At 39.0% G+C, this 25,468-nt stretch overlaps 3 protein-coding genes across 3 annotated transcripts; all 3 read right to left on the reverse strand.

Annotated features, from left to right (window-relative positions):
* Positions 1–1,822: 1,822 nt before the first annotated feature.
* On the reverse strand, positions 1,823–10,052 carry nol11 (nucleolar protein 11). The gene is made up of 18 exons (XM_080028987.1): positions 9,901–10,052; positions 9,203–9,316; positions 8,725–8,781; positions 8,179–8,327; positions 7,932–7,989; positions 7,539–7,680; positions 6,566–6,772; positions 5,988–6,064; positions 5,439–5,562; positions 5,106–5,197; positions 4,871–4,936; positions 4,572–4,756; positions 4,214–4,339; positions 3,737–3,988; positions 3,411–3,489; positions 3,181–3,273; positions 2,662–2,769; positions 1,823–2,415 (listed from the first exon to the last, which is right to left on the reverse strand). The coding sequence occupies exons 1-18, from the start codon at positions 10,045–10,047 to the stop codon at positions 2,302–2,304; spliced, it is 2,190 nt and encodes a 729-aa protein (XP_079885113.1). The 5' UTR covers positions 10,048–10,052; the 3' UTR covers positions 1,823–2,301.
* Positions 10,053–12,742: 2,690 nt separating this feature from the next.
* LOC307251452 (beta-2-glycoprotein 1-like) lies at positions 12,743–16,979 on the reverse strand (the record flags this gene model as incomplete). Its single annotated transcript, XM_080028823.1, has 7 exons — positions 12,743–12,835; positions 13,236–13,433; positions 13,958–14,137; positions 15,215–15,403; positions 15,793–15,869; positions 16,285–16,381; positions 16,811–16,979. 7 exons carry the CDS (start codon positions 16,977–16,979, stop codon positions 12,771–12,773), a joined length of 975 nt encoding a protein of 324 aa, XP_079884949.1. The 3' UTR covers positions 12,743–12,770.
* Positions 16,980–18,555: 1,576 nt separating this feature from the next.
* LOC307251453 (beta-2-glycoprotein 1-like) lies at positions 18,556–21,240 on the reverse strand (the record flags this gene model as incomplete). The annotated part of the gene is made up of 8 exons (XM_080028824.1): positions 18,556–18,656; positions 18,874–19,071; positions 19,258–19,437; positions 19,651–19,836; positions 20,093–20,169; positions 20,258–20,354; positions 20,730–20,912; positions 21,168–21,240. The coding sequence occupies 8 exons, from the start codon at positions 21,238–21,240 to the stop codon at positions 18,556–18,558; spliced, it is 1,095 nt and encodes a 364-aa protein (XP_079884950.1).
* Positions 21,241–25,468: the final 4,228 nt, after the last annotated feature.

Consider the following 25,468-nt stretch of genomic DNA (forward strand, 5'->3'; position numbering starts at 1 on the left):
TTGAATACCGTGGCGACAGGACATAATATGAACCCTATTATACACATTATTTGTTTCCTCTGTAACAGTTAACATGATTTAGAAAATGACTTTAAACGTTTCCACTTTAAAGAGTCCATCAGGAAGTGCGTTGTATATCCTCTAACTTACACTAGCAGGCCTGAGTGGATGCGAGGTCACGTGACTCACTATTCTACAACAGACGCCGTGCTTCTTCTTAAAATTATATCAATGCAAACTCTCTCCGTCAATAGTATTATAAGCGTTGGCGGGTTCTGCTGGATGGTTTCAATCACAGGTGGGTCGAGTGTATTAAGTTAAAACACCATGTTTCATTTTCGGCCATGTCGCCATCGTCGTCACTGCAAAGCGGGGCGAGAAGATAAGCATATTTCCGACATTGAGCTGTTATATTAACCTAAATAAGTCGCCTTACAAGTTAATATAGCCTAACACATGTTTAAAATTGCCTAACACGTGCTTAAAATTGAGAAGAAAATAAACTAATTTTCCTATTATAATTTAAGAAATGCAATTTGTTTAATACTAATGAACCTGGTTCAATTGCCTTTAGTGTCCCCTATCGTCAATTGATAGCCTACCTACAGTAAGTTAACTGTTCATTTAGAAAAATCATTTTTGCTTTTGTTATTTTCTTAATCTTAATTGGCTTCCTTCCACAAAAACAGACAAAAACATTTCCTAACTTCTGATTGGCTGGCTTAATCGAAGGACATATGTTATTACTGACATCGTCGCAGCTCAGAATCTGCATAAAAGTGGTTTTAATTAAACACGTTTTGTTTGAAATTTTAACTCTGATGACGTGTACCGTGTAAGTTGTCGTGGCCGAGTGGTTAAGGCGATGGACTAGAAGATGCTAAGTAATGGACTAGAAATCCATTGGGGTCTCCCCGCGCAGGTTCGAATCCTGCCGACAACGTGTTTTTTCTCCAAACCATAACCCTCTTCAGATTTTTGGTTACCAGAACATAAGCATAACTCTGACATTGAGCTGTTCTATTAACCTAAATAAGTCGCATTAACAGTTAATATAACACATTGTCTGCTAAAATTGAGAGGGAAGGGGCCTCATTTTCCTCATTAAAGGAGAAATAAGTGATATTTTTTTGTTAATATAAATATTAAATCAATCTATATTCATACAGCAATCAATTAAATAGTATGCACAGTTCATAACAGAGGTCTCCCAGTCATTCAGCTTTGCAGTAATTGTCAGATAACATTTTGAGTATCCCGCTCATTTTATCCAATCAGGAGACAGGGGTTTAAAAAGGCGGTCTCTGTGCCAATGAACGATGACTCGCTACTCGCCATCGCTGGACTATCTGATGAATACAGATGTGTGTTCATGTTCTAATCTAGAAATTTTCAAAAAGGTGGAAATTATTCATTATAGTAACTCACTATAGGTTATTCCAACGGTAACTAATTGCTATAACAAAGTGTTAACTAAATGAACGGATTCTGTTGGATTAACTATGCAATTATATGTAGATACTGTATTTCTCCCGGCCCTTCGAGGACCTATTTTTCTTCAAACCACACCCACATAACCCTCTTCAGATGTTTAGTTATTTCAGTTAACAAATTAGTCCAGAGGTGGGTTTCTGTACAGCAAGAGCGGATTCCAACCACAGTTGCTGTTGCTCAAACTTGGTTTGTAGAAGAACCATATTACAATAAACTTTAACTATTCAATTGTTTATACAAATTACTGTCACCTTTTGTTATCCACAGAATTAAAATGCAGAAATCTTGAAAGGAAAAAAAAGTCACATGGTTTAAACCTTTTCTCATTGTTATATATTTTTATTCAAAATAAAAGGCTTTCCTGTTGGAAAGCCAGTAGGTACAAAGTCAAAAGCTGACAGGTTCACAGATGTTCATGTGTGTTGGGACACATACAAACAAGTCATTCACTCACACAATCAGGAGTTCATAGACATACCCTTGACTAATATCACAAACTATTGCCATACTGTTTTCAGGATATTTTGCAAGCTTCGTTTTTTTAACAAATCCATTATTTAAAAGTTGACTTAATTTATCATGCAAACCATAACATCTTGCAACTTATTCAATGCCTTAATTGCATTAAATATTTTCATATACAATAAAACTCCTGCATCATGACATCTGATGGCTAGCATGTGCCAAAAGACAGTAAATATTATGCCATTTGGGACAAGTATACAACGTTGGAACCATTACAGGTGAGAAGCTGAAAGGAGACAATATGCTCAATGATTTATTAAAAGTACACACGTAGCAGATATTCTAAAACAGCTCAATGACTTCGATGGAGTATTGTCCGACGTCCTTCTTCACCTTCATCTTATCGAGCTCTTGGAGACTGCCCTCAATCTTTCCAAGCTCAGAGACCAGTCTAACCTGAGGACCCAAGAAGTCATTTTTGTTTAGGATCTGACCCTGATAACTTGTCAGATACAACAATTTGAGTAAGTTTCCACAGTCCCCGGCCATTTTGTTTTAACAGAAACATATCGTGCCAAATGGCTATTTGTAGTTTATGTGACTTGTTTTATTAAATTTAAGATTTCACACAGTCATTCTATTTCCTAAAAAAAACTACATTCAGTCAGTTCGCGAACAGACAAAGTCAGGATTAATTGTTACCTGAGACTTAACAAAGCGGTGGAGGTTCAGCAGTAAGCCATTGGCCTCTGGACTCATCACTAGCATTGTGAAATGGGCGTCCAACATCAAGCATACCCAATCCATGATCTACAAATAAATGCAAATGGGAGACAGAGTTAGTTACAGAGAGTTAGAGTTATTCATTATTTAATAATAAGAATTAAGAATCAATTAATTGTTGCATTCAACTTTTATTTACAGCTATTTTGTGATGAAAAATATGAATGCATTTTTATTGGAGAGTTCTGTGTATCCAGATGTCCGTGCTTTTCTTTTATAAAACTTTAAATATGTAATAATTCCTCCCCACCCCCAGCTGAATCTATGCACTATGGCTACACTTAATGCTGAGTACAGGTCAAAATGTGAGTCCGCTATCTCTGGATTTGACAACCTGTGAGCAAAATACTTTTTTCTGCCTCCAGACTTGTCGCTTAATGTGCATGGGTGTCAAGTGTGGCCTCCCTAAGGATCTAGTCCCACAATGATGATACAGACCTGCGACAGACTTGGTGATCTCAAACCGTGCCTCTGTGGGAAAGCATCTTGGGAATATTTGAGGTAAAGGAACTGCAGGTACCGGAGGAAAAGCTGGATGGGGTAAGAAAGATAATTAACACTGAACAGTTTTTAAAAGCATCTATAGTTAGTGTTGTGAAAAAATATGCAATGGGTATGGTATCAACTGTTTGGAGATGGAGAACAAACAACAACAAGCCGTTACTCACCACAACATGTTGGGAGGAGAGATCTTTTAGGTGTGGGAGGAGGAAAGTGTCACTGTATGCCGTCAGCAGGACCTCATTTCTATGCAGCAGCATGAGTTAAGAATAAGATCTTACATTTCTGTGCATTATTTTAATCATCACAAACCCAACCGTTTTCAATGATGCCGTTAAACTAACAGATAGAGCTTCTTACCGCTACACAAGATGTGGGTCAAGTGACGATACAAGGCACAACAAATGAAATACTATGGGTTCAATCTACCTTTGTTGAGCATTACATGGAACATAAGAAATGCGAGAGAAAGGTGCAAATATTGGGAGGATACAGTAGAACGGCCTTGTGTAATTCCACAGGACAGATCTGTTCTGGTGGAGTTGAGGTCTTCCCTTCATCTCCTGCTCTGGACACAATGACGGTGCCGCCTCCACTGAGGGGGTCTGAGCTGCCCTCATCAAACAAGGCTGGGCTGAAGCCATTCTGTGAACCAACCTGGCCACGCTCCCCAACCATCAGGGTTTCCATAAAGGAGACACTGTCGGGCTCCAGGCTCACTTTCTCTGCATCGCTGTCAGGCATACTGCAAGACCAACATGACATAATTAATAAAGATGTTATATTAACCCAACGCAGGTTTATAAATAGATTAAACAATTACTATACCTGTGGAATTTTATTTTATATATATATATATATTACTATGGCGCCCCCCAGTGGTTGTATACGAAATGGCAGAACATATTTTCATTGCGTATTACAGTGTTCATTAAAAGGGCATGTGCACTTTCAAATAAACCAGGTTTACCTGATAAAGGCCTTAAGGCATGCACATGTGACGGCTTCTGGAATGTCCGGAAAGAACTGCAAGCAGAGCTGACACAGAAAGTAATCCTTCCTCTCCAGGGCCAGGAGCACAAGGTCAGGACACACACTGTGGAGGGTAAAGATGGTTAATGGTCACTTGATTGACTCTTAAAAGTATGGACTAATGCATATTTGGGTCATTAATTTCATGGTAAGGTTGGATTACTACTGAGAATTGTGGTTGATTGTGCTTATTTTATCATGGTGCTGCCTTCTTGGCCAGGTCATTCTTGAAAAAGAGATTTTAATCTCAATGAATTTTACCTGGTTAAATAAAGGATATTGATTGATTGGTGTACCTGTGGCAGATGGACTGAGTGTTCACTAGCTGTGCCAGAGTGCTAGCAGTGTAAAAACCTGGCTCAGCCAGGCTCCGGGACACAAGGGTTGCTGCCAGCTGCCCTGCTGAGGGCTGCAGGTCCTGGATCTCTGACCTGGAGAGGAGCCTCTCCACCTCTTGCTGGACCTCATCCACTGGTGCTGTCTGCATGGAGTTCATTCAATTATTTTGTTATCACAAAATTATTGATTTTTAATTTCTATTGTCCGCACTGTTTCAATATTTTTTCCATAGAGCACTGAATAATCAGACTTATACTTTGATGAGCTCCAGAACTTGGTCAATCGTTAAACTTGGTGCTGATTGGCTCTTGCGGTTGGTTCTCTGTATGGAAAGAGAGAAGAATGAGGTCATTGACAGGAGATAAACTGAATCCATACTCTTCAGATGACACTTCATGCAAAACACACACATAATTTTTAAACACCTTGAATGTGTAATATGTATAAAATCAATTTTGCCTAAAAAAACCCATCTTAGTTTTCCAACATACCGTTTTTCTGGTCTCAACTGTTTTCGAGGTCAGAGCTTTCTCTCCGTGCAGAATGGTATTCCAAGAGGGTACGGATGCCACAGCTTTCGACTCTGTAGAAGTCCGGAAAAAATACACTGCGTTGAGTGAACACGCACATTTGACAAACATAAATGTCTTTAAGAATTATGAAGAAAAACCTACTACATGAATGACTATGTATCATTCATTATGTTTACAGTATTATTTATTTATAAACTAGATTAACTCCAAAGTACTCAAGCTTTGTTTGTGTCTTGCATTGTGCAGTTATTATCAATACAGTAGTAGGACTAATAATAAGTTTTAGCTAACCTTCAGTCTTGGCCTGCCTTAATTTTCCCAGAGCAGAGGCCAGGGAGGATTTGGGGCACTCGAATGGAATAACAGAGAGGGTTTTCCCATGTGGAATAAATAGCTTGTTGGAAAAACTCCAAACCTAGAATTAGAAAAAAATGAACATAAACAGGAATCAACAGTGTGAGTTAACCTATAATAGTGAACATGTAGACAGCACTATTTGTCTAATCTGATTAGATTGTAAACTGGCATACAGTTGTGAAGAAGGACAGTGAGCCTAGTCACAGTGGAGCACAGACACAATGCTCTACCAAAGTCATACAGTCCTCAATCAGCACCCAGCAGCTGGAAGGACAGGGAACTTTGACCCACAGTAACACCAACAATGAGGGGAAGCCTGAGTGGCTGGCAGGTGGTTCATGCATTCCATTAACCTCAGTACACAATGTGTTAGCTGTAGGGCCCTGCCGCTAGCATGGTTAAAAGTCACAATAAACAATATATTGTTTCATACACTGATCATGAAGCAAAAATACGACTTTTTTCTTTTAAAAGTATTCCTACCTGTCCGTAGATTTTACCCGCCATCTCTTTTCCTGCTTGAAGCGTCTGGAAGTTGGTATTCCAAATGCAGAGGAAATCTGAAAAATAATAATAATCACATAACTTCAAATCATTACAATATATTTTGTCCAAAAATAAGGCCCACATGGTGTAATTATTATGTCAAGCCTTGTAATCAAGTAAAATCATTTGACTTGACAAATGAAAAGTTTGTTTTACTTTAAACAAAAATGAAAAGGCCCTTTTCACTATAGTATGTACATTGTGTCAATGGATATCCTTTTTTAAGCTGTGTTTTTGTGCATTATTTATTTTAATGTCAGTTTTTATAACAGGATGATAAGGACAGAGAAGACAGACAGGTAAGTTCATGTGTCACTTTTCTGGTGTGAACTTTACATACTAAAAACCTTTTAGCAATGTAGCATTGTTTACTGAAATCTTAATGGTGTACCCCAGATTTACTTTATTAGGATCCGTCATGCTTAAATGAGCATATCTTAAATCCCTCAAACAGAAAGGTCAGAGTGGGGACTTGTTTTTCTTCTTTTGTGAAGATGTTCTTGAAATGCATTTACCTTTACCAGCTCCTGCAGAGGGGTGGGGAACCCCCACAACAGCTACGTGGGCTTCATCCAGAGGCAGGGCTGATGCTGCCTCCAGCAGGCCCTCACCCACAGGCAGGGCCAGCAGCAGGCTACGGGGCAGCGGAAGAGCATCGGCCCCCTCGGTTGGCACTGGGCTACGCACAGAGAATACACTCTGGTAGACATGGCCATTTGGGTCTTGATGGTGGGAAAATTATAAGCACAGAAGGTCATAATTATTATCTATATACATCTCTACCAAGTCTGTTCTGAAAACACAGATTCCCTTTACACACTACTCCTTTATGAAGGTGGAGTAAGCTCTTTCTAAGAAAGCTTTTTGATCTGACCACCAAAACAAATACACCCATCCCTTCCTGCCCCCCCAGTCGTCACCAACTATTTGTCCAATAGCATTGTTGTTACTAGTGTCACAAATGCTGCCTGTAGCTGACTGGATGTGTCTCGGTCTGACTCCCTTTGAATTGATACTTGTTTGCAGAGCCTGGGCTGTTAATAAATACCAGATTTTATTTTTCAGCGCATACACTGTATGGACAGGTAGCGGGCGGTGAGGAGAAATTTGCTGATTTTGACAAAAAGGGTTTTGGATTAGAAGAGTTGACTCCACTTTATAACACTTCTCTCTATAATAATGCTAGTTAAAAAAAAAAATATGTCCATGGCTCCATAAGTTGTGCTGTGCTGATCTTGCAGTGTGAAAACCATACACACTCACAGTACAAACTGGCACTGTGAAGGTCAAGTAATTTTAAAAACGCACCCTTTGACACTTGTCCTTCTTTACTGCAAAACACCTACATACAAGGTGTAGGTGTACTTGACACTGGCAAGCAATGTCAAGTATTAAATGGGATTTAATTTATATTAGGTTCTCATAAAATCAGCCTGTGCTGTCCAAACACTGACACCAGAGAAATTTCAACAGGAAATCCAGACTTACAGAGATAGAGCAGGCGGATGTGTTTCTCCTTTAAGGAGGCAGAGAAGCTGAGCGGGGAGAGACCAGGCTCCTCTCTCTCCAGCCGGTACCTCTGTAGAGTGTTGGGATTCAGCCTCTGCAGGTAGAGGAAACTGTCCCCTTTCTGTGTGGAGACGGTGACAGCCGTTCAAGGTAAATAGGCGTTTTAGGAATACCAATTGTAAAGAGTTGATGCACACATTCATGGAGGATACAAGAATGTGCACAATTTGTTAAATGGGAAATGCAAAAAAACAATTGCAGCTTAGTATTGCTATACAAATGCAACAAACGATTATATTTTAATTGACTGAATTGAAGTGTCGGCTGCAGTTTTTTCCCCCCATCAAGACCAAACAATTTAAATGATGTTACCTGTTCAGTTATGAAGATGACAAACTGCTGTGACTCTGCCACTATGTAGGTGCTCCATCTAGGAGACAAGAACAACAAGAATTATCAACACACACAGGCATGAGGCAAAAGGTCAGAAAGCCACACTGGCAATCAGGTTATTTCAATATTGGGAATTTAGTTGTTTAAATAAATGTGTTGCATGATCTATAAAAAAGGTGAGAGATGAAGCCTCCTAACAAATTTCAAGGCAGGTAGTGCCACTGACCTAATGGCCTCTTCTTGAGCCAGGACTTCCTCTATGGGCTGCTGGGGAGCAGAGAGCAGTGAGTCCAGGAGTCTGACCGCTCCTCTCTGGAACAGGACCACAGGCTCTGCTCCGGCTACGCAGTGAACCCTCCAAACATCTGATGACACCTGAAGAAGAATGTAGAGATGAGACTGTGTTGTGCTGCGTCACTAAATACAACCTTAACTCATCACAGACAATAACTGTGCCATGTTAAATATTTCAGCAGTGGAAAGGGGGAAGAAATCATAATGTAGTGTAATGCTTCACAGTGTCAATACACCCCTTCCAGCATGTTTGGAGAGACTTTACATAAATGTACGTCATAATATCCAGAACGTCTCAGCCCTCCAACTGGCTTGCCTTTGAGTGTGGCCATTTGGGAAAGGTTATAAACAATACTTTTGCCTTTACACATGATCAGACTTCCCATCGTACAAACTAGTAAGCGCCCTTAAACACTGCCAGAGTAGAAAGCTTAACAGTCACTTGTGCGCGCACACACACACACACACACACACTTACAGTTGCTTTGAAGGCCTTGTCTAAGAGTAGGTCTTCTTCCTTCCAAATTCTGATCACCTTCAAAACAAAAACACAAGCAGACATTATTTTGCAACAGTTTCAAAGGGTCAGATGTACAGAGAGGTGGGTTTATTCATCACTGGTCAAATTATAGTGAGTTCAAACCTTATATTTTTAAAGAAGATTTTAAAATAAAATGGTGTAGTGAATAAGTAACCATATGGTCATGTAAAACACAGTGGTACGTCTACAGAGCAAGCAGCATTTGAGTCATTGCCTCTTCAATGAAGATAGAGCTGCTTGTGCCTTCAAGTTCACCACCTTATTCACATGCAAGGAAATCAACTATTTTTTTTGTTCTGGGCTCTGTACAGACAGCACTGCATGCCTGGAACCAAAACAAGGAGCAGAATACTTCATGAAGAAGTGTTTGCTTATCTCCACCCTGCCACCACCACCTGAATGACTGTGGGTTTACCTTGTTGTCTGAGACGGCCACATACTCCTTGGTCTGTGAGTTGTAAACAGCTGAACAGGTCAGAGTCTGTCCTTGTTTCACGGTCCAGCTGCACAGCGGCTTCTGGTCTGAAACCTGCCAGGATGACACATAAACAACGAATACCGGTTAATAATGCTAACGAATGACGCTCCCCAGGAGGGTTCAAAACACAAAACACAAAAATTGCCACTTTCCCTTGGCTACAGCTGCGTGATAATTAATAATGTTGCTGTTTAATAATTACGCCATAGTGTTACTAATAATATAATAAGATAGACGGTCACGGTTCAAGCTACTGAGGGCAAATCCGTGGGTTGATAAAAGAGCAGTACGATCGATAAAGCTTAATATGCACAACTAGCCCAGCAACTTAAAGCCAGCATTAGCAATATATGTATGTAGTCTCGGCACACAAGACCAAACTACAGCTAGTAGCATGCGTTTAGCCAGTAGCCACCGTTAGCAAATGTTTAGCAAATGTTAGACTGCAACATATGTGACCCTTAAATTACGACTTTCGCTTAAACGGAGCCAGGGTAAGATGAGGTAGGATGTATGTGTTATTACGTCTGTGCTGGTGATTTCTGGCACCGTTGCTACGAACAGCCAAAGATGCCAACACGAGTTACACAGGGCAGCCTCCCATAAAACCCTCTAAAGCAGACGTTAGACCTTACCTTGTACAACGTGACACATCTGGTTGAGTCGGTGACAACGACGTGGTCGCTGTCTCTCTCCTCTTCGATGCCCCGAATACCTGAATTGCCCTGATTTTGAGCTGGAACAACTCCGCACAACGTGTAGCCCTCATACAGCGCGGCCATGCTGGACGAGAAGAAAGCGGAAGGTGTGAGATCTCGCGAGAAAAGACGAAGGTTTGTGAGGAGCCACCGGTGTATAGCAGGTTTTGTTGCCCCATGTGTTGCCCGCCGTCCCAGTTAAACGGGGTAACTATCAGATGATTTTAAAGCAAAGTAGTTATTTTTTTTAAAACTACATAATCTGCTTGACAGGTTTCTGGATGATTTGAAGTTTATAAATATATTGAAGACAACATTGGCTAGGCGGCCTAGTTTCCTTGAGTAAAATCACTAGAGGGTTATTAGCCTAATACATTTGGTGAAAGTGAAGTGGTCATGCAAGTTAACTCGGTGAAAGTCAATTATATAAATATGTGCTTATAAAACCATCTGGCCATTCATAGTTGTATCATTACTGAGTGTTAAGGTTGACTATGCTTGTAAAGCCTAATAACCGGCTCTACATTAGCCTTGTTTGGTGCGGGGTAGGAGAACTCACTCGTGCTCTGTGGTGCCAATAATAAATGTCTGATACCTCCTTCTCGTTTGAGTGCTGTAACCCATTTATTTGTGCATTCTCACCGTAGAAACTATTCCATTTCCATTCATGTAAGGTATAGTTCATTAATACCATCAATTGGTAGCCTACAGAGCAAACAAATATAGTGACACGGTACAAAACGGTTTGCTTTCCCAAAATACACACACCTGGCCGTGCCTGGTGATTACCTATGCTTTTAGTTGAGCCCAAAGCTCCACCCAGTGGTCACACACAAAACTACATATCACCAAATACAAACAAACAAAGAAGTATCATATTGGCTCCAACAATGCTATTATTATAATGGAAAACTGCATCCCCTATTATTTCATCTCGCGTCTTAAGGCCATTTAAAGGTGCCCTGAGGAACTTTCAGCTTTTGTTAAACTTGTCTTGCACCTGCTTTGGACAAAAGTGGTAGTGTTTTAACTACCACAGCTGTAGTTCCTTGGTGAGCGTACCCATGACAAAGGCATTAAGAAAAAGAAAAATAGCATTCTTTGCACTGATGGTCTCGTTTACTGTTACATGATGTCATATGATCATCAGAGTAAAAATTAGACTGTTAAAGTGTAACTGCACCCTTTTACTTGTTTTTTGAGATAGAAGCTGAATGAAATGACCATGTTGTGAAGGAACACATATATGCTGGTGTTAATATTGAAAAAAAATAGCAATATGTTAAATATCGTCAATTTAAGAAATGTTTTGTATTGTAAATTATTTTAGAACTTTACTAAGATTTGAAAAAAACTTTTTCCTTCGGGTTCGAAAAATGACGTACATTGAGCACATTTTGTCTTAATGTACGTCATCACGTCGCCGCAAAGCCGGCCACGCTCTTTACAGGTCCATGGCTGGTCCATGAGCTACCACTTTTATACTGTCCCTCCAAGGATGTTTTTTCGGGGGTTAACACCTTTAACTTCTACTGGCAGTGTGTCTGCACTATCTCGCTTGTGCGCGCGCGTACACACACACACACACAGACCCGGACTCGTTCATTGCTTCACTTGATTGACACACACTACCGCTCGCTCTCCTCGCTCACACACACACACACACTGCCGCTAGCTCACTTGCGCTACTCTGTCTCCAACACTACGATAGAGACACCCGCCAACAATTTAGAATAAGAAAAGTCCTCCACCTCAGACGACCCATCTGTGTGTCATATGAGCTCACTGTGTAGCAAGTCTAGCGACAGTGCCGTTAGACTTTGTGTCACTCGATTTTTCAATGAAGTCATGTCATTCAGATCTTCCCTGAGTGACAGCTAGCAGCTAGCTAGCCCCATCCTTCAAAGACACCGCGCGCGGCGCGCCCCCTCCCTCCCGAATGTCGGCCGGCTGATGTCGGAATGTTTAAAAACAATGGTTCTAAAACAGAATTCAGAATCCATGGTCTGAATGCATTTTCCAAAATCGTGCAGTACGCTCAAACAGGGGGTGCAGTTACCCTTTAAAGAAATATTTAAAAGTTCCTTGTAGCACCTTTAACATTTAAAAAAAACACTGCCTAACTAGTAGCTACAATGAGAAAATATAAGAAGTGTTGGAAAAACGATTTTATTTATAGTTTAATATAAATGAAGTTACAGTGTGCTTTAGCCTATACTTTACAAAACTCTGCACCAGAAAAAGTCTTCTTGATTTTATGTGTTTTGCATCAGAAAGATAGCTAAATCCAGACTTGCTGCTGACAAATTAAAATTTGCTCATTATGTGGCTCTGGATTTCCAGGCTATGAGAAAGACACATTTCAAGGAAATACTGCGTGACATAGGCCTAACAAGAATCACACAGAATATCACATTTGGACTTTGGCTCTAACAAAAAGCAACCAAACATTCTACCAAAGTCCTAATCCATGTACAAAAATGCCTCAATACTTTGATCCTGGATATAACTGCTTGTGCTTGTATAGTTATCAATGTATTGACATTCGTTACATTTAGTGAAATTTACAACTGTAGCTACATCATTAACAATTGAATTGGTTGACAGAATCATCAACAGAAACTGAAGAAGTAGAATAACATACTTTCTGCATCAGGGCTGAGTCACATAAAATCATGTCTGAATTATTTGAATTTTGTGGGAATGTGGTGTTACATACAACAACAACAACAACAACAACGAACAGCTGGAGTCAGACCATATTGCAGTGTTTTTAATCATCATCAGTAATGTGATCAGCTGCTTTTTCAGCACTGTTTTATTTCTGATGGAAGTGAAACAGATTTTAATTGATATGCATTAAAGCTGGGCTCTGGAAAAGAGACAGAAACAGATACAGGTTAGAATAATTACACCTACTATTAGAGAAGATACTTAATTAGTGTTTTTTTAACAGGCAAAATGCCATTCACAGTGTCAAAGGCTGGATTACCATCCTGGCAAAGCAGGCAACTGTCCTGAGGCCTCAAGTGTGTACTCATTCAGGATTAGGGTTGCATTAAATTCATTTATAGTAATTTTGTTTTGCTGCTTTACTCTAATGCTTAATTGTTTTATAGCTGAATATACGCTGCTGATGAGGCTGAGTAGAGATAGTAAAGCAACAAATACAAAAATATAGATTAAATATAAAACACCTGTCTTGTGCTCTGATCAGAGTAGTATTTGTTCGCTATTATTATTTATTTATTTTTATGAAAACAATTCCGTACCTTCAAAGCATTCAGGGATATTGAGATTTCCATCGATGCACTGGGCTGGAACTGCATAACCGCACTCCCTGGCCTTGTCCATGCAGTAGAAGGAGACAATTTCTTTGTGCAAGACTCTATTAGGATCTAGATCTGCGATCCACATTTTTCTGCCTTTGTATAATATCCTTCCTCTCCCTATGCCAACACTGCAAGGAGCTGGAAGTCACAAGGAGGAAAGCAAAAACATTATACTGGAAATGCTTTTTTTATGGTCCCTACTGCGGGAAACGATTGGTTAGCTGCCTCAACCTATCAAGATGATATTGCCTTGTCTTGAGTGATATTGTTCCCATATAATAGTTTGGACAATTTAGAGGAGTTTAAGTCTGTTCTTAGCAGGGGCCTTGAAAATGCCCATTACCTGTCCTATTGGATTTACTCAACTATAACAGTCAACCCTGCTTAACAAAAATCTAAGTCATGGGATTGAAACAAAATTGGGAGTTAAATACAGTATATTGGGTCGGTACGAGATTAGCACCAATCAAAAGTCTTCGGCAGAGTGGGGACAAGAATACATAAATGGAAATAAATGTCAAACAAATGAAAAACTCTCAAAAACAGCTATATAAAACAAGGAGTTTTCATTTTAAAAGTTTGCCCAAGAAATGCAGCTATCACCCAAATTTGTGTGATAGCTGTGTATGTAGAAATTAATGTAATATTGGTCGTAGCCCTACCCTTGCAGGATGGCTTTTCAGACCAGGTCCCATCTTTCTGACAAACAATCTGGAGGTTTCCATCAAGTGCATAGTCTCCATTGCAGCCATATTTGACATTTTCCATGTAGTCAAAGTCTCTCTGGTCTTTGCTTGACATGTAGCCTCTGTTAATGTTCTCCGGTGGAGGGCAGGTCACAACTGTAAGAGCAAAAATCACACCATTCGATAGAACGTTTTAATTTAGAATGTACCTCGACTTAACGTTGTCTGTTACATTTCTGGCAACTGAACAGCCCATCATCCAATGGTGTTGCAAGTTGAAGTGTATCGTAAATGTCCCCAAATTTGCGTCTAATTTTTAATAAGTGTCTTGTCCTGTGCATCTCATAATAATGCATAATAATGAGCTTCCAACAGGAAGGAAGCATTTCACTGTCCAACAGAGGAGTAGGAAATATTTCCATCTTAATACGGATATACTATATACTGTTTTGTCTGGTGTTTCTCTCTTTACAAAATAGAAACCATAGTGCTTAGTGTCAAAAGACTATACAATTATGATTATTAAGTTAATAGATGTCAAACTACGGAGATTCTCATCATCAATTAGTGCACTGCAATTATATTTAAATAGCATATTCCATCAGTGTTAAACAAATAATTTTTTTTCTTGGTCTGTTTTCAACAGTCTCTTTATTTTTTGTGAATGGGGATACAAATGCAAGTCTATACCTACTATCTGAATAAAAAAAAAATTACTTTCCAAACTACCCTACACCTAAATGATCCTTATCATTGTCTTTAAAATGTTTTAGGAATTGTGTGTCTGACAGCAGCAGAAAAGTTTCTACTGTAGCTGTCCACTGCTTGTCCCCACAGATCAGTGTCAGAGACTACTCTAATTATTCCCTGCTCTTTACTCAATACAAAAGGACCAGGTCAGAAGGCTTGGAGCATTTTTTATACATTAAAAAAATAATATATTTAAAGTGAAATAAAAGTCTTAGGCAGAATAACAAGTGGGAGAATTGATGAAGTGAGTATTCATCTGTGATAATCTTGTGTCCTCCCATTATCTGTTTAATTAAAACAAATAGACAAAAAAACACTTTGAACCTTAGTTTTGTAAAAAAAAAATCCAAATGTCTCAATAAATTCCTGAATTTCAGAATGTTAACCCAGCCCACTCACAGTAAAACCTGTATACAGTAGTATAACAGTAATGGTTGTGATCGGTGTGATCAACATTGCTGGTGTTATCACAGCAGGTCCTACCTCGACATTTTGGTGTCTCTGTCCACTTGCCACTCACAGTGCACTCTGCTCTTGCTTCACCAACGACTACGTATGGAGGCAGGCACTTGTACGTCCCCTGAATGCCGTAATCAGTGGTGTTTCCTCTGACCATCTTGTCATAAATGATCATCCCAAACTGTGGGACCGGAGCGAGACCACAGGACACAGCTACAAAAGAAGCAACAAATTATGACAATTCTTTTGTACTGGTATGGGCTAATAACGCATGCTTATACCGTATTTTTTTCATTGTTTAGATTAGATGTACATGTGTATTTTTTTAAATATTGTTTTACATTGCTTGAGTGATTGCTTATTTATAAAAGTACTCCTTTCCCATTGACCAAAAAATCTGTGTTTAGTTGTGGTTTATTTCAACATTACAAGTCCAAAAGTGTTTTTGCTTAATATCAGGTGATGATCTTCATGTTTCAATTGTGTGCCAGTCTTCTATGACAACTTACTTTTTTTTCAAGAAATATGTAACACTATTTGTTTAATGATTTATTTTTAATCTTCCTGCAATTGCCGAAGGATGTAGGTTGTGAATTACATACGCCGGCACTGTGGTACTGGCATGCTCCATGTTCCATTGGCAAGGCACAAATTAGTGTCAGCTCCATTCAATATGTACCTGTGCGGAACAGGTACATTATTCAGTATTAGTCAGTTAGCAATTAGATTGGGAATAAACAGGATAAAAAACACATGCCAGTTAACTGTGTGTCAAGTAGATGGGAGAAAACGACAGGCAGCTGATTGTAGTGACACTAGTGTAAAACTGCCAGTGCTGGAAAACACAAGATACAAATCTAAAAAAAATCATCAAAAGGTTTCCACTTGGCAGTTTGATGCAGGCAAACTTTCCATAGTCAAAAAGCTGTTTTTTTATGGACTTCACTAATCATGAAGATCGTGATTTTGTTTTCAGAACTTTTAAATCTTCAAGTCAGAGGTTCTTTATGGTTCTCTATTCAAAAATACCAGTATTAAGGACAGCACAGTGAATGATTGAAATTACTGTAATGAAAGTTTTTTTCTTGCTTTACCCTTCTTCACACGTGTAGTTGATTGTACTCTGGTACACAGTATCCTCATAGTATGTGTCTCCATGCTCCAATAAATCAGGAGAGGGGCATCGTTTTGCTGTAGCAGAGAATACAACATGGAGAATACGTGGAAATTAAAGTTTTTTTGCTCATTCAGGTATTACCTTCTGTAATGTACAATCTTAATTAAGTCAATTTGGGGTCCAGTTTTAAATCTGAACTCAACGTCCACATTGTTTCACATACATTGTATACATTTATACATTTCAATGTCATCAAAAACAAGTCTTCATTGATGGAGAATTTGCAAGTCTTTTATAAATAATTAATTGATAATCGACTTTTAAATGGCATCATTATACAACAATGTTAATATTATTAAAGAAAAGATTCCTTTAAAAAAAGATTCCCTAGATAGAATATCACTTTACTTTTGAACTTGAAACATAACTCAAGTGTGTACATTTACAGCACAACATGATCTGTCATAAGACCTCAAGTTCTCACTAGAAAAAAGGAGACCCACGTATGCACATGAATTTGGTTCTTGTCCATTCTCCACTGGCAGCGCAAACAATCTTCCGTGGGCCAAACAGAGGGCTGTATCCCTGTGTACATGACAGCGCTACCTGCGCACCAGGGCGGAAGTTCCTCTGGAGATCCTCTATTTCAATGTTGGCAGCCAGCACAGGCATAACACATTCTGCCAAGACAAATAGATTTATTGAAACTTAGTAAAGTAGTGTCTAGTCTTTTAAATAGCTTAAAACCACAACCTAATCCAGCCACACGAGACCCAATGTACCAACCCTGTTACTGTTACATATAATGTCAAATATAAGCCCGTAATAATAATACATACCATTGTCTTCTGCATATGTCAAGGTGGCCAAAAATACAAATGGACATAGCAGAACCAGAGTCAGCATTCGTTCCATCCTTTGCAAAAATGTAGCAGTTGCTCCTTGGGTCCCTCCTGCGTCTCTGGTACAAAAGACTGAATGTCTTTCCCCTCTTTCACTGCTGTTTGTGTTTCTTTAAAAGTAAACAGATAAGAGCAGAATGAAGTAACTGCTGATCTGTGTTTCGTTTTCTCCTCTTGTGTGTGTGTGTGTTTGAAGTGTTATCCGTACTGGAAGTGCAAAACTCCTGCTGTGGTATTTCCCGTTGTTGCTGCAAAGCTATGACGCAACACAAATGTATCTTTGGCCCCATATTGATCCAGCTTAAATCCTTTAAAAGAGCTTGGCAAAATGAAGAAAAGGCATAACTCAAAACAAATCTAATTCAATAGAGTAACACGGTGTCCACTTCTGACAAAAATAAAGTACCCAAACTTTCTGTAGCTCTCACGGATTTTCCTATAAGTGAGTTGAATTTCAACTTTTTGAGATGTGTTATTATTAGACACCTTTACAAGCACATTCGTGAAGAAAGCTAGTGGTAAGGAATTTATTCCCAGATTGGCCAAAAGTCTGATAATATTCCCTTACTGTTTGTTCTGCAACCAACTATTGCCATTTGACAGTACGGCTGAATGTTTATTTTACATTGCTTTAAAAACTAATCAAATATGCGGATCATCTAACCAAAACCTATACACTGTAAAACCGGTCAGTAACAAAATAAGTGCGATACTGAGCCTTCAGCGGTTCCACATCTGTTGCACATGGGAGATACAGAGTCAAATATCTAGCTTTATCTTTGTTCATATGACAGTGGAAGACCCAGCTTCTCCGCCCAGGTGTCTCTGAGATGACTAGTGCATACTGACACCACGAAAGCCATTGTGAAGTGGGTTATCAAGTGTTTTGAGTTTGGCTGCGAGATAAGTAAATCATGCCTAAAAATGAAAAAATGCCTGACTTGAATGTAGCAATACAAATGTAATCGAGGAAGGAGATTTTTTGTTTGGAGCTGAAGAAAATATGCACATTTATCATTGATACAAAGATGTCCAATTCAGCAAAGACCTCTTTCCCTTCAGTCCACAAAAACTCTGTCTATCTACCCTGGTTTGAAGAGATGATTGTCATTTGGAAGCCCATATTAGCTTTTCATTTGTGTTGAATACGTAGTTCTGACTTTTCTAATTCAGTTTTGTTTATTCTCTCAGGTACCACACACACACACACACACACACACACACACACCACAATTTCACATCTTTAATGAAACACATTTTGATTATCTTATTATATGGTTACATTCAGCTTATCATTAGATGAAAATGAAAGGCAAACTAATATATGGAGGTCAAGGTGGCGAAAGCTATGTAGGTCTTGTGGGGCTTGCAGGGGGTGAGGCGGCACACATTGCGATTTCTGATGGAAGGGATTTGGCCTTTAAGGTGTACTCTACCTTGCCTGGTTCTGAAAGACAACAAATAGAGATATATCAGAAGAAAAAGTGCACTGGACAGCCTTGATCTTCATATCACACCCTTTGTATGCATTTTTGTAGTTAACACAGACTTGAATGGCAACATCATGAAAATGGTGCTGGCTGTCATTAATCGGATGCAAGATGTGTATGTTGTTCAAACCATTAAGGGTTTGAATAAGATGTTTTGAGGTGACAAGAACTCACCCTCAAAGCACTCGGGGATGGGGAGGGTCCCATCGTTACAGCGGCTGGCCACAGGATAGCCGCACTTGTCAGCTTTGTTCTTACAATAGAAGACGACATGCTCTCCATGGAGGACTCTGTTGGGTTTCAGGTCTGCGATCCATAGCTTCCTGGCATTGTAGAAGATACGGCCTCTTTTGATGCCGACTGTACAGGGAGCTGAGTGAACAAAAAGAGCATTTTAAAGTCAAATCAAGTGGATTATTACATTAGTGTCAGGTAAAAAGCTCATTTTAATGAACACTCCCAAGTTGCACAAAGCAGCACTCTCCCAACTTATGTCAGGATGCTTTTGATTTATATAGAGAAATGTGGCCTGAGGGTAGTTTTCAGGATGAGACTCACCCCTGCAAACTGGCTTGGAAGACCAGTTCCCTGTGTTTTGGCACTGCATCTCAGCCGCACCATCCAGTACATAGTGATCGTTGCAGGCATACTTGACCTTCTCCTTGTAGCGGTGTGGTCTCATCACAGCAAAGGTGATGAAGCCATTTGGTGTGCCCGGGGGGATGGAACAGCTCACCTCTGGCATGATCAAAACAATTGAAAAATGTGAGGAGGTATTTATCATTATTTTTTGTACAAACAACTTTTCAAAAATGTTGGGATCTGATTTCATCATGGCAGATCATGTGGCCTATTTGATTCGTCCCCTTGCTTCACCACAAAGGCGAGAAGAAACTATTCATGAAAAGAGGAAGAGATGATTAAAGAATATGGAGAACACTGTCAATGTACCTCGGCACACTGGTGGCTCAGTTGCGCTTCCATCAGCCAAGCAGGATCCCCTCTCATAACTGGGTGCCAAAGGTGGGTTACACTCGTACGTCCAGCCTTGCCCATAAATGACGGTGTTTCCAGTCACTGTCCTATCGTGGGCAATTTTTCCATCTCTAGGCGGCTTGGGCAGTGGACAATTCACAGCTGTCAGAAGAAAAATGTTCCCACTGGAGTAATAACGACATTAACTCTTAAGCCTTAGAAGAATATTAATGCCACATTAAGTTGATGTCAATATGTAGATTATACTGTTTCTAGGCAACACAATAGACTATGTTAACCACCAAAAACATAGAAATAATAACAACAGAAATTAAATAAATGCCAAACAAAAAGAAGACCAACTGCACAAATCACATAAAAAATGCTCAGAGTTTTTGACTACATATATTTCCTTCACCTTTGCAGAGAGGTGGTGGATTGCTCCAGTTACCATCGTGCAAACAACTGCTCTCATTGGCTCCTTGCATGACGTACCTGAAAAACGGAAGTTCACAACATTTGGACATGTTTTTCTGTAAACGCACCCTGTACTGATCAGTTGAAACTATAAAGTGACTTTTACCCATCATCACATGTGAAGTTGAGCACACTCTTGAATGGAGCTTCTGTCCTCCCCATGGCTAATGGCTGAAGAGGTCTAGGGATTGGGCACATTTTAGCTATAGAAAAAGAAAAAGACAGCACTGAATCTACAAGTCTTGTAGGTTAGACGTACAGCACTGTACCATTGTGTGCATAGAGGATAGCCAGCAGCACAATAGAAAACATTCTATCGATTGTTTGTGGTTTGGTGCCGTTTATGGCAAGTACATCTGCTAAAACTTTCTTTAACATATAAATGGCCAGTCTTCTCCTCTTTACGTGAACATTGCTTTTAAAAGAGAACATCTTTTCATCCTGGACTCACATCTATTTTACTTACTGCATCAAAATAACAGTACACATACTATACTGTATATGGTAGGAGCACCAAAACGTTTATTATTGGTATATTTTGAAGGTGACAACAATTGTTTCCTGATCTATAAACTCACGGGAGCATGCCAGATCTGACTGTACTGTCCACTCTCCTGTGGCGCTGCAGGTCATCCTTCGAGGGGTGGCGGTTGAAGGCAAATACCCCCGCTCACATGTGAGGGTCACATCTTCTCCGATCTCATACACACGTTTTAGGGTCAATTCGTCAATCCCGTCAGTGATAGGAGGCCGGCCACATACTGGAATATAATTTTTTAAGAACATATTGCAGGTACTTTTGAATTAGATGTGAATAGTCAAGAAAGTTGTGGCCACTTTACTTTTCATGCTGCACCCTCAAGCGTGTGCAAAAGGTACAGAAGACACAAACAAATAATGCAAATAGATAAAGGACAGTGACTGTGACAGAAAGTCAATCAGGAATACCTGCAGCACATTATCAAGACACACAATGAATCAATTTAATGCTTAAAAATTATCATGCTCCATATTACCTTTCTTAGCTGTTACAGTTGTGTATAAAGCTACTTGGCTAAGGACCAGCAAAGCCAAGGTTGGAGCCATCATCCTGGGAGCGAAGTTTTCCTCAGTGTCCCTGTGCACTTGCAGGCCAAAATAAGGACTGCTGGGTAAACGGGCTCCTGATAGAGTGATCCAATCAGATTGCAGTGTGAGCTTGTATTGACTGAGCGCAAAGGTCTTACAACTTCTGCATATTTACCCAGAATTGATCGATGAACCTTGATTTGGTACAAGAGCCAGCAGCAGACACGCGGCATAAATAATGAAAAGGAGAGCTAGAGACACTGTGCAAACACACATACACACACACACACACACACGCACGCACGCACACACAGACACACAGACACACACACACACACACACACACACACGCACGCACGCACACACACACACACACACACACACACACACACACACACACACACACACACACACACACACACACACACACACACACACACACACACACACACACACACACACACACACACACACAGCACTGCATGTATTGGCCATTTTAGAAAAGCTCAATTGGCAGTTCGCTTTATAGGGGTGCAGAGAAACAACATGACCAGATTATAAAGCAGAGATACAATTACAACCTGACAGCTGTAATGCCTGATAACATTATGGGTATGCTGTGTGCACTAGTTTGGGTTGACAAAATGCGTTAGGAAAATAAAGGATTTGTGAGTTGAATCACTCTCTGGCAGATCCACAATCTCTGAAATTTCGCAATAACTAGGTCAAATGTGTTGATGTTGTTACGGGAAATCTCTTGTGTCCATATTCCATTCAGGCTTTGAAAATAATCTAATTTTACGGAGAACACTTGCTATTTTAGATGTGTTATTTATTTAACTTATTTGCTGCTACTTTTTATTTTGTACCACATCCTGCCCCCATGTGTATTGTATGAACTATTGATGTGTTGTGCTATGTGTAATGTGTGTACTTGTGTTCATATCTATCTATCTATCTATCTATCTATCTATCTATCTATCTATCTATCTATCTATCTATCTATCTATCTATCTATCTATCTATCTATCTATCTATCTATCTATCTATCTATCTATCTATCTATCTATCTATCTATCTATCTATCTATCTATCTATCTATCTATCTATCTATCTATCTATCTATCTATCTATCTATCTATCTATTGGGTGGAACACGGAGGCATAGGCTAGAATAGTTGAATGAAATGAACAGACACTAAAAATCGCATGCTTCTTTTACAGTTTTTCTCAGTCGCTTTGGTGCTTTTCTCACAACACTATTAACATTTGCACAGCGGTTAGTGCATTTCTCAAAACAATTAGTGCAAAATGCAAAACCTAGTGGATAACCTGCAAAAGTACATTTGAAAACTACAGTAAAGTTACACATTGCTGTAGTTAGGGGAGTAAGTGAGTACAAGACACTGAATACGTATGTTTCACATTTTTACTGTATATGCTCTTTGCAATTCTACAGCATTGTGCAAAAGAAAAATACACTTCAGTCACTTATTTAGAACAAACATAAAAAACACCCTTTTGGTAGAGCTGTGCGGAAATGTGAACAATATAACAGGACATATTGTAACTGAACATATTGTATAGGTAAATCATTCTGGCACATCCAGACGTTCCTGTCTGTCTGGCCACATATTTTCATCTACATCACAACGGATATTATCCCCTTCAATGCAGCGAGGAAAGTATCTATGATAAAGAAAAGGTATCAAATTTGCTTGACAGAATTTGATAACTAGTTCAACAAGTTTGTATGTAATGACTCAAGCAATGAAATGAAGACTATTAGTTTTATTGGGAACGACTATTCAGCATCCATAAGTATAGTTCATTTTGACTGACATGACATAAGCAAATGACAATGTTATAAAACAGCAGATAATTGTATGAAAGCAACTGATACATGTCCAAAAGCATTTGCAATTTGTTCAGAGGAAGGAGAAATTGCTACTATGATGTGCTCAAATGACTAAATGTTGCGGAGGTTGAACTAATAGTTATGAGAATTTTCATTCTGATCTGAGAAAAGCACCAAAGCAACGAAAAACTGTAATATTTGACTTTCTCTTGAGTGAAAACAGTTTTAAAAGGGCTTGAGCCCAATATCATGGGATTTCAGGGAGCAGTACTGTAGATTTGAGTTCATCTAACTTGGTGTAATTTGCAAATATTTGTCTTTACAAGGATGGAAAAGGTTGGTCATTGAACCGAGGGGAAAATAGTTGGTGAACCCTCCATAGCTGAGAGAAAAAGCTCAGTTTGGAATTTAAACTAATCCAGTTAGTGGTGTGTGAGTACGGAATCCAGTTTTGGTAATTAGCACAGCAAAAGTAGGCTACAAGCGGTTCAGTACAAGAATGTATTTGACAATACAGTAAGCGCAATTTCCAATCGTTATCTGCCAATATCCCGTTTGCTCTCTATAAAACCCATTTTATTACAGTTGCCTAATAATTTATCATAGGCTAATTATTCTGAGCATAAAACACAGAAGCACCAAAAAAAAAACTGAAGCCACTCAAACACCTATGTGCATGAAGTAGCCTAGGCCTAATTTTGTAGAACTGAGCACGTGCATGACAAACAATTTCTGCAATACGCTATTATTCCACACGATGACGCCCCCATCCCAAATTCCTGCAGCGGGACCAGGGGCCTACTCCCTCCCTAAACGGGTCCTGTTGCATGACATCAGCCGGAGTGAGAAGGAGGAAACGGCGCGGAGCAGAGTAAAGTCACGCATAGATACACATACCGCGAACAGGAAGCTTGTTTTAGAAATAAGATAGGCAAAAAAGGCTTTGTTTGTTCCACACAGCTATAATTTATTTAAAACATTATAAAAGAGAACGGTTAACTTTATGGCGTAGGATAATGACTACCATAGCTGAACATCTCGGAGCTACAATGATATGAGATTACATGTGACAATTTGGGCAATACTAATCCACTGATTTAATAGGCCCTACACTAGGCTCATAGACTTTCAGAATAAATTGCCTAGCAATTCTTGTCCATGACCTGAAGGTTTTCTGTCCAAATCAGCTGAAATATTAAATCTATTGTACTCTGTAGCCTACTCCTCTGTGGCTGTAATTGAAATTAAAAGCTGCACAGATACAAGGCCACACTGAATACACCAAAGGGCTGTTAAGTTACAGCTGTTTGAGGATTTTCAAATGATAACTATGAGTTATGCACTCAGTTACCAGTTAATAAGGATAATAATTTAGTTTCTGAAAATGTTTAAAAAAGATTTTTCAATTTTATAGCCTTCTTCAGGTAACTTTAAAGCTATTATACGTAAACGTAACTTCTGTTGCCCCTAAGAATTGTGAGTAGAACAACATTGTCCGTGCATCTACATGAGGTAAGCCTTTGGTGATCACACATGGATTTTCAACAACTGAAACATTTGGGCACCTCTTGAGCTACGCTGCCATACTAAGAAATACAGAGAATGTTTTGTGGTGCTGACAAGGCTTTGTGTCAACTCATTTGGCGATGGCTTGAATGGAACTGACATTCTTTTCTATGAAAAAGTTACACACTATAGCTAGTCTACTAGTCGTCTGTGTCCAAAAGGCCCCTTAAGGAAAGACACTGCAGGCAAAAATATTTTGAGACGTTTGTCTTGTTTGCTTCCATAACTGGTCTTCTTTCATACTAGTGGAAAACAAAAGGTCAACATTTACATGTCATAGAAACTAGCAGAAAATACATTTTAGACCTGTTAATAGTATTTTCGTTATTTATAAAATGAAATATCTGAGTTTTTGCAAAATAAAATTGAGCATACACTCAGATCTTGAATTTGTAGACTTGACTCATGGTGCAGCTAGCACTCATAGTGGGCAGCTTCCAGACATAGTGAGGGCAATTATGTATGGAGGGTTTTGAGGGCCTTTAACTATATACATAAATAATACTATAAATAAATGTTTAAATAAAATGGTAAATATACTATTAGGTGATCAAAAGTTAAATTTATTAATAATGACATATGGATATCCTTAATAATTATTATATGAATAAATGGGTATATTAATGAATAAATAAATACATACAAATGTGATTCAATAATTAATTGTTATCATTAATACATATATGACAAATTAAATGAGACATTAGATGTAGCCTTTAGGTGTTATCTTTATTTGTGTATCTATTAGTATATTTATTGATCAACTTATATATATATATTCAAACATTTGTATAGGCTATTATTTATACATTCGTTTATTTATGT

The sequence above is a fragment of the Ammodytes marinus genome, assembly GCF_949987685.1.
Source record: "Ammodytes marinus genome assembly, chromosome: 6".
In the NCBI taxonomy this organism is placed as follows: domain Eukaryota; kingdom Metazoa; phylum Chordata; class Actinopteri; order Uranoscopiformes; family Ammodytidae; genus Ammodytes; species Ammodytes marinus.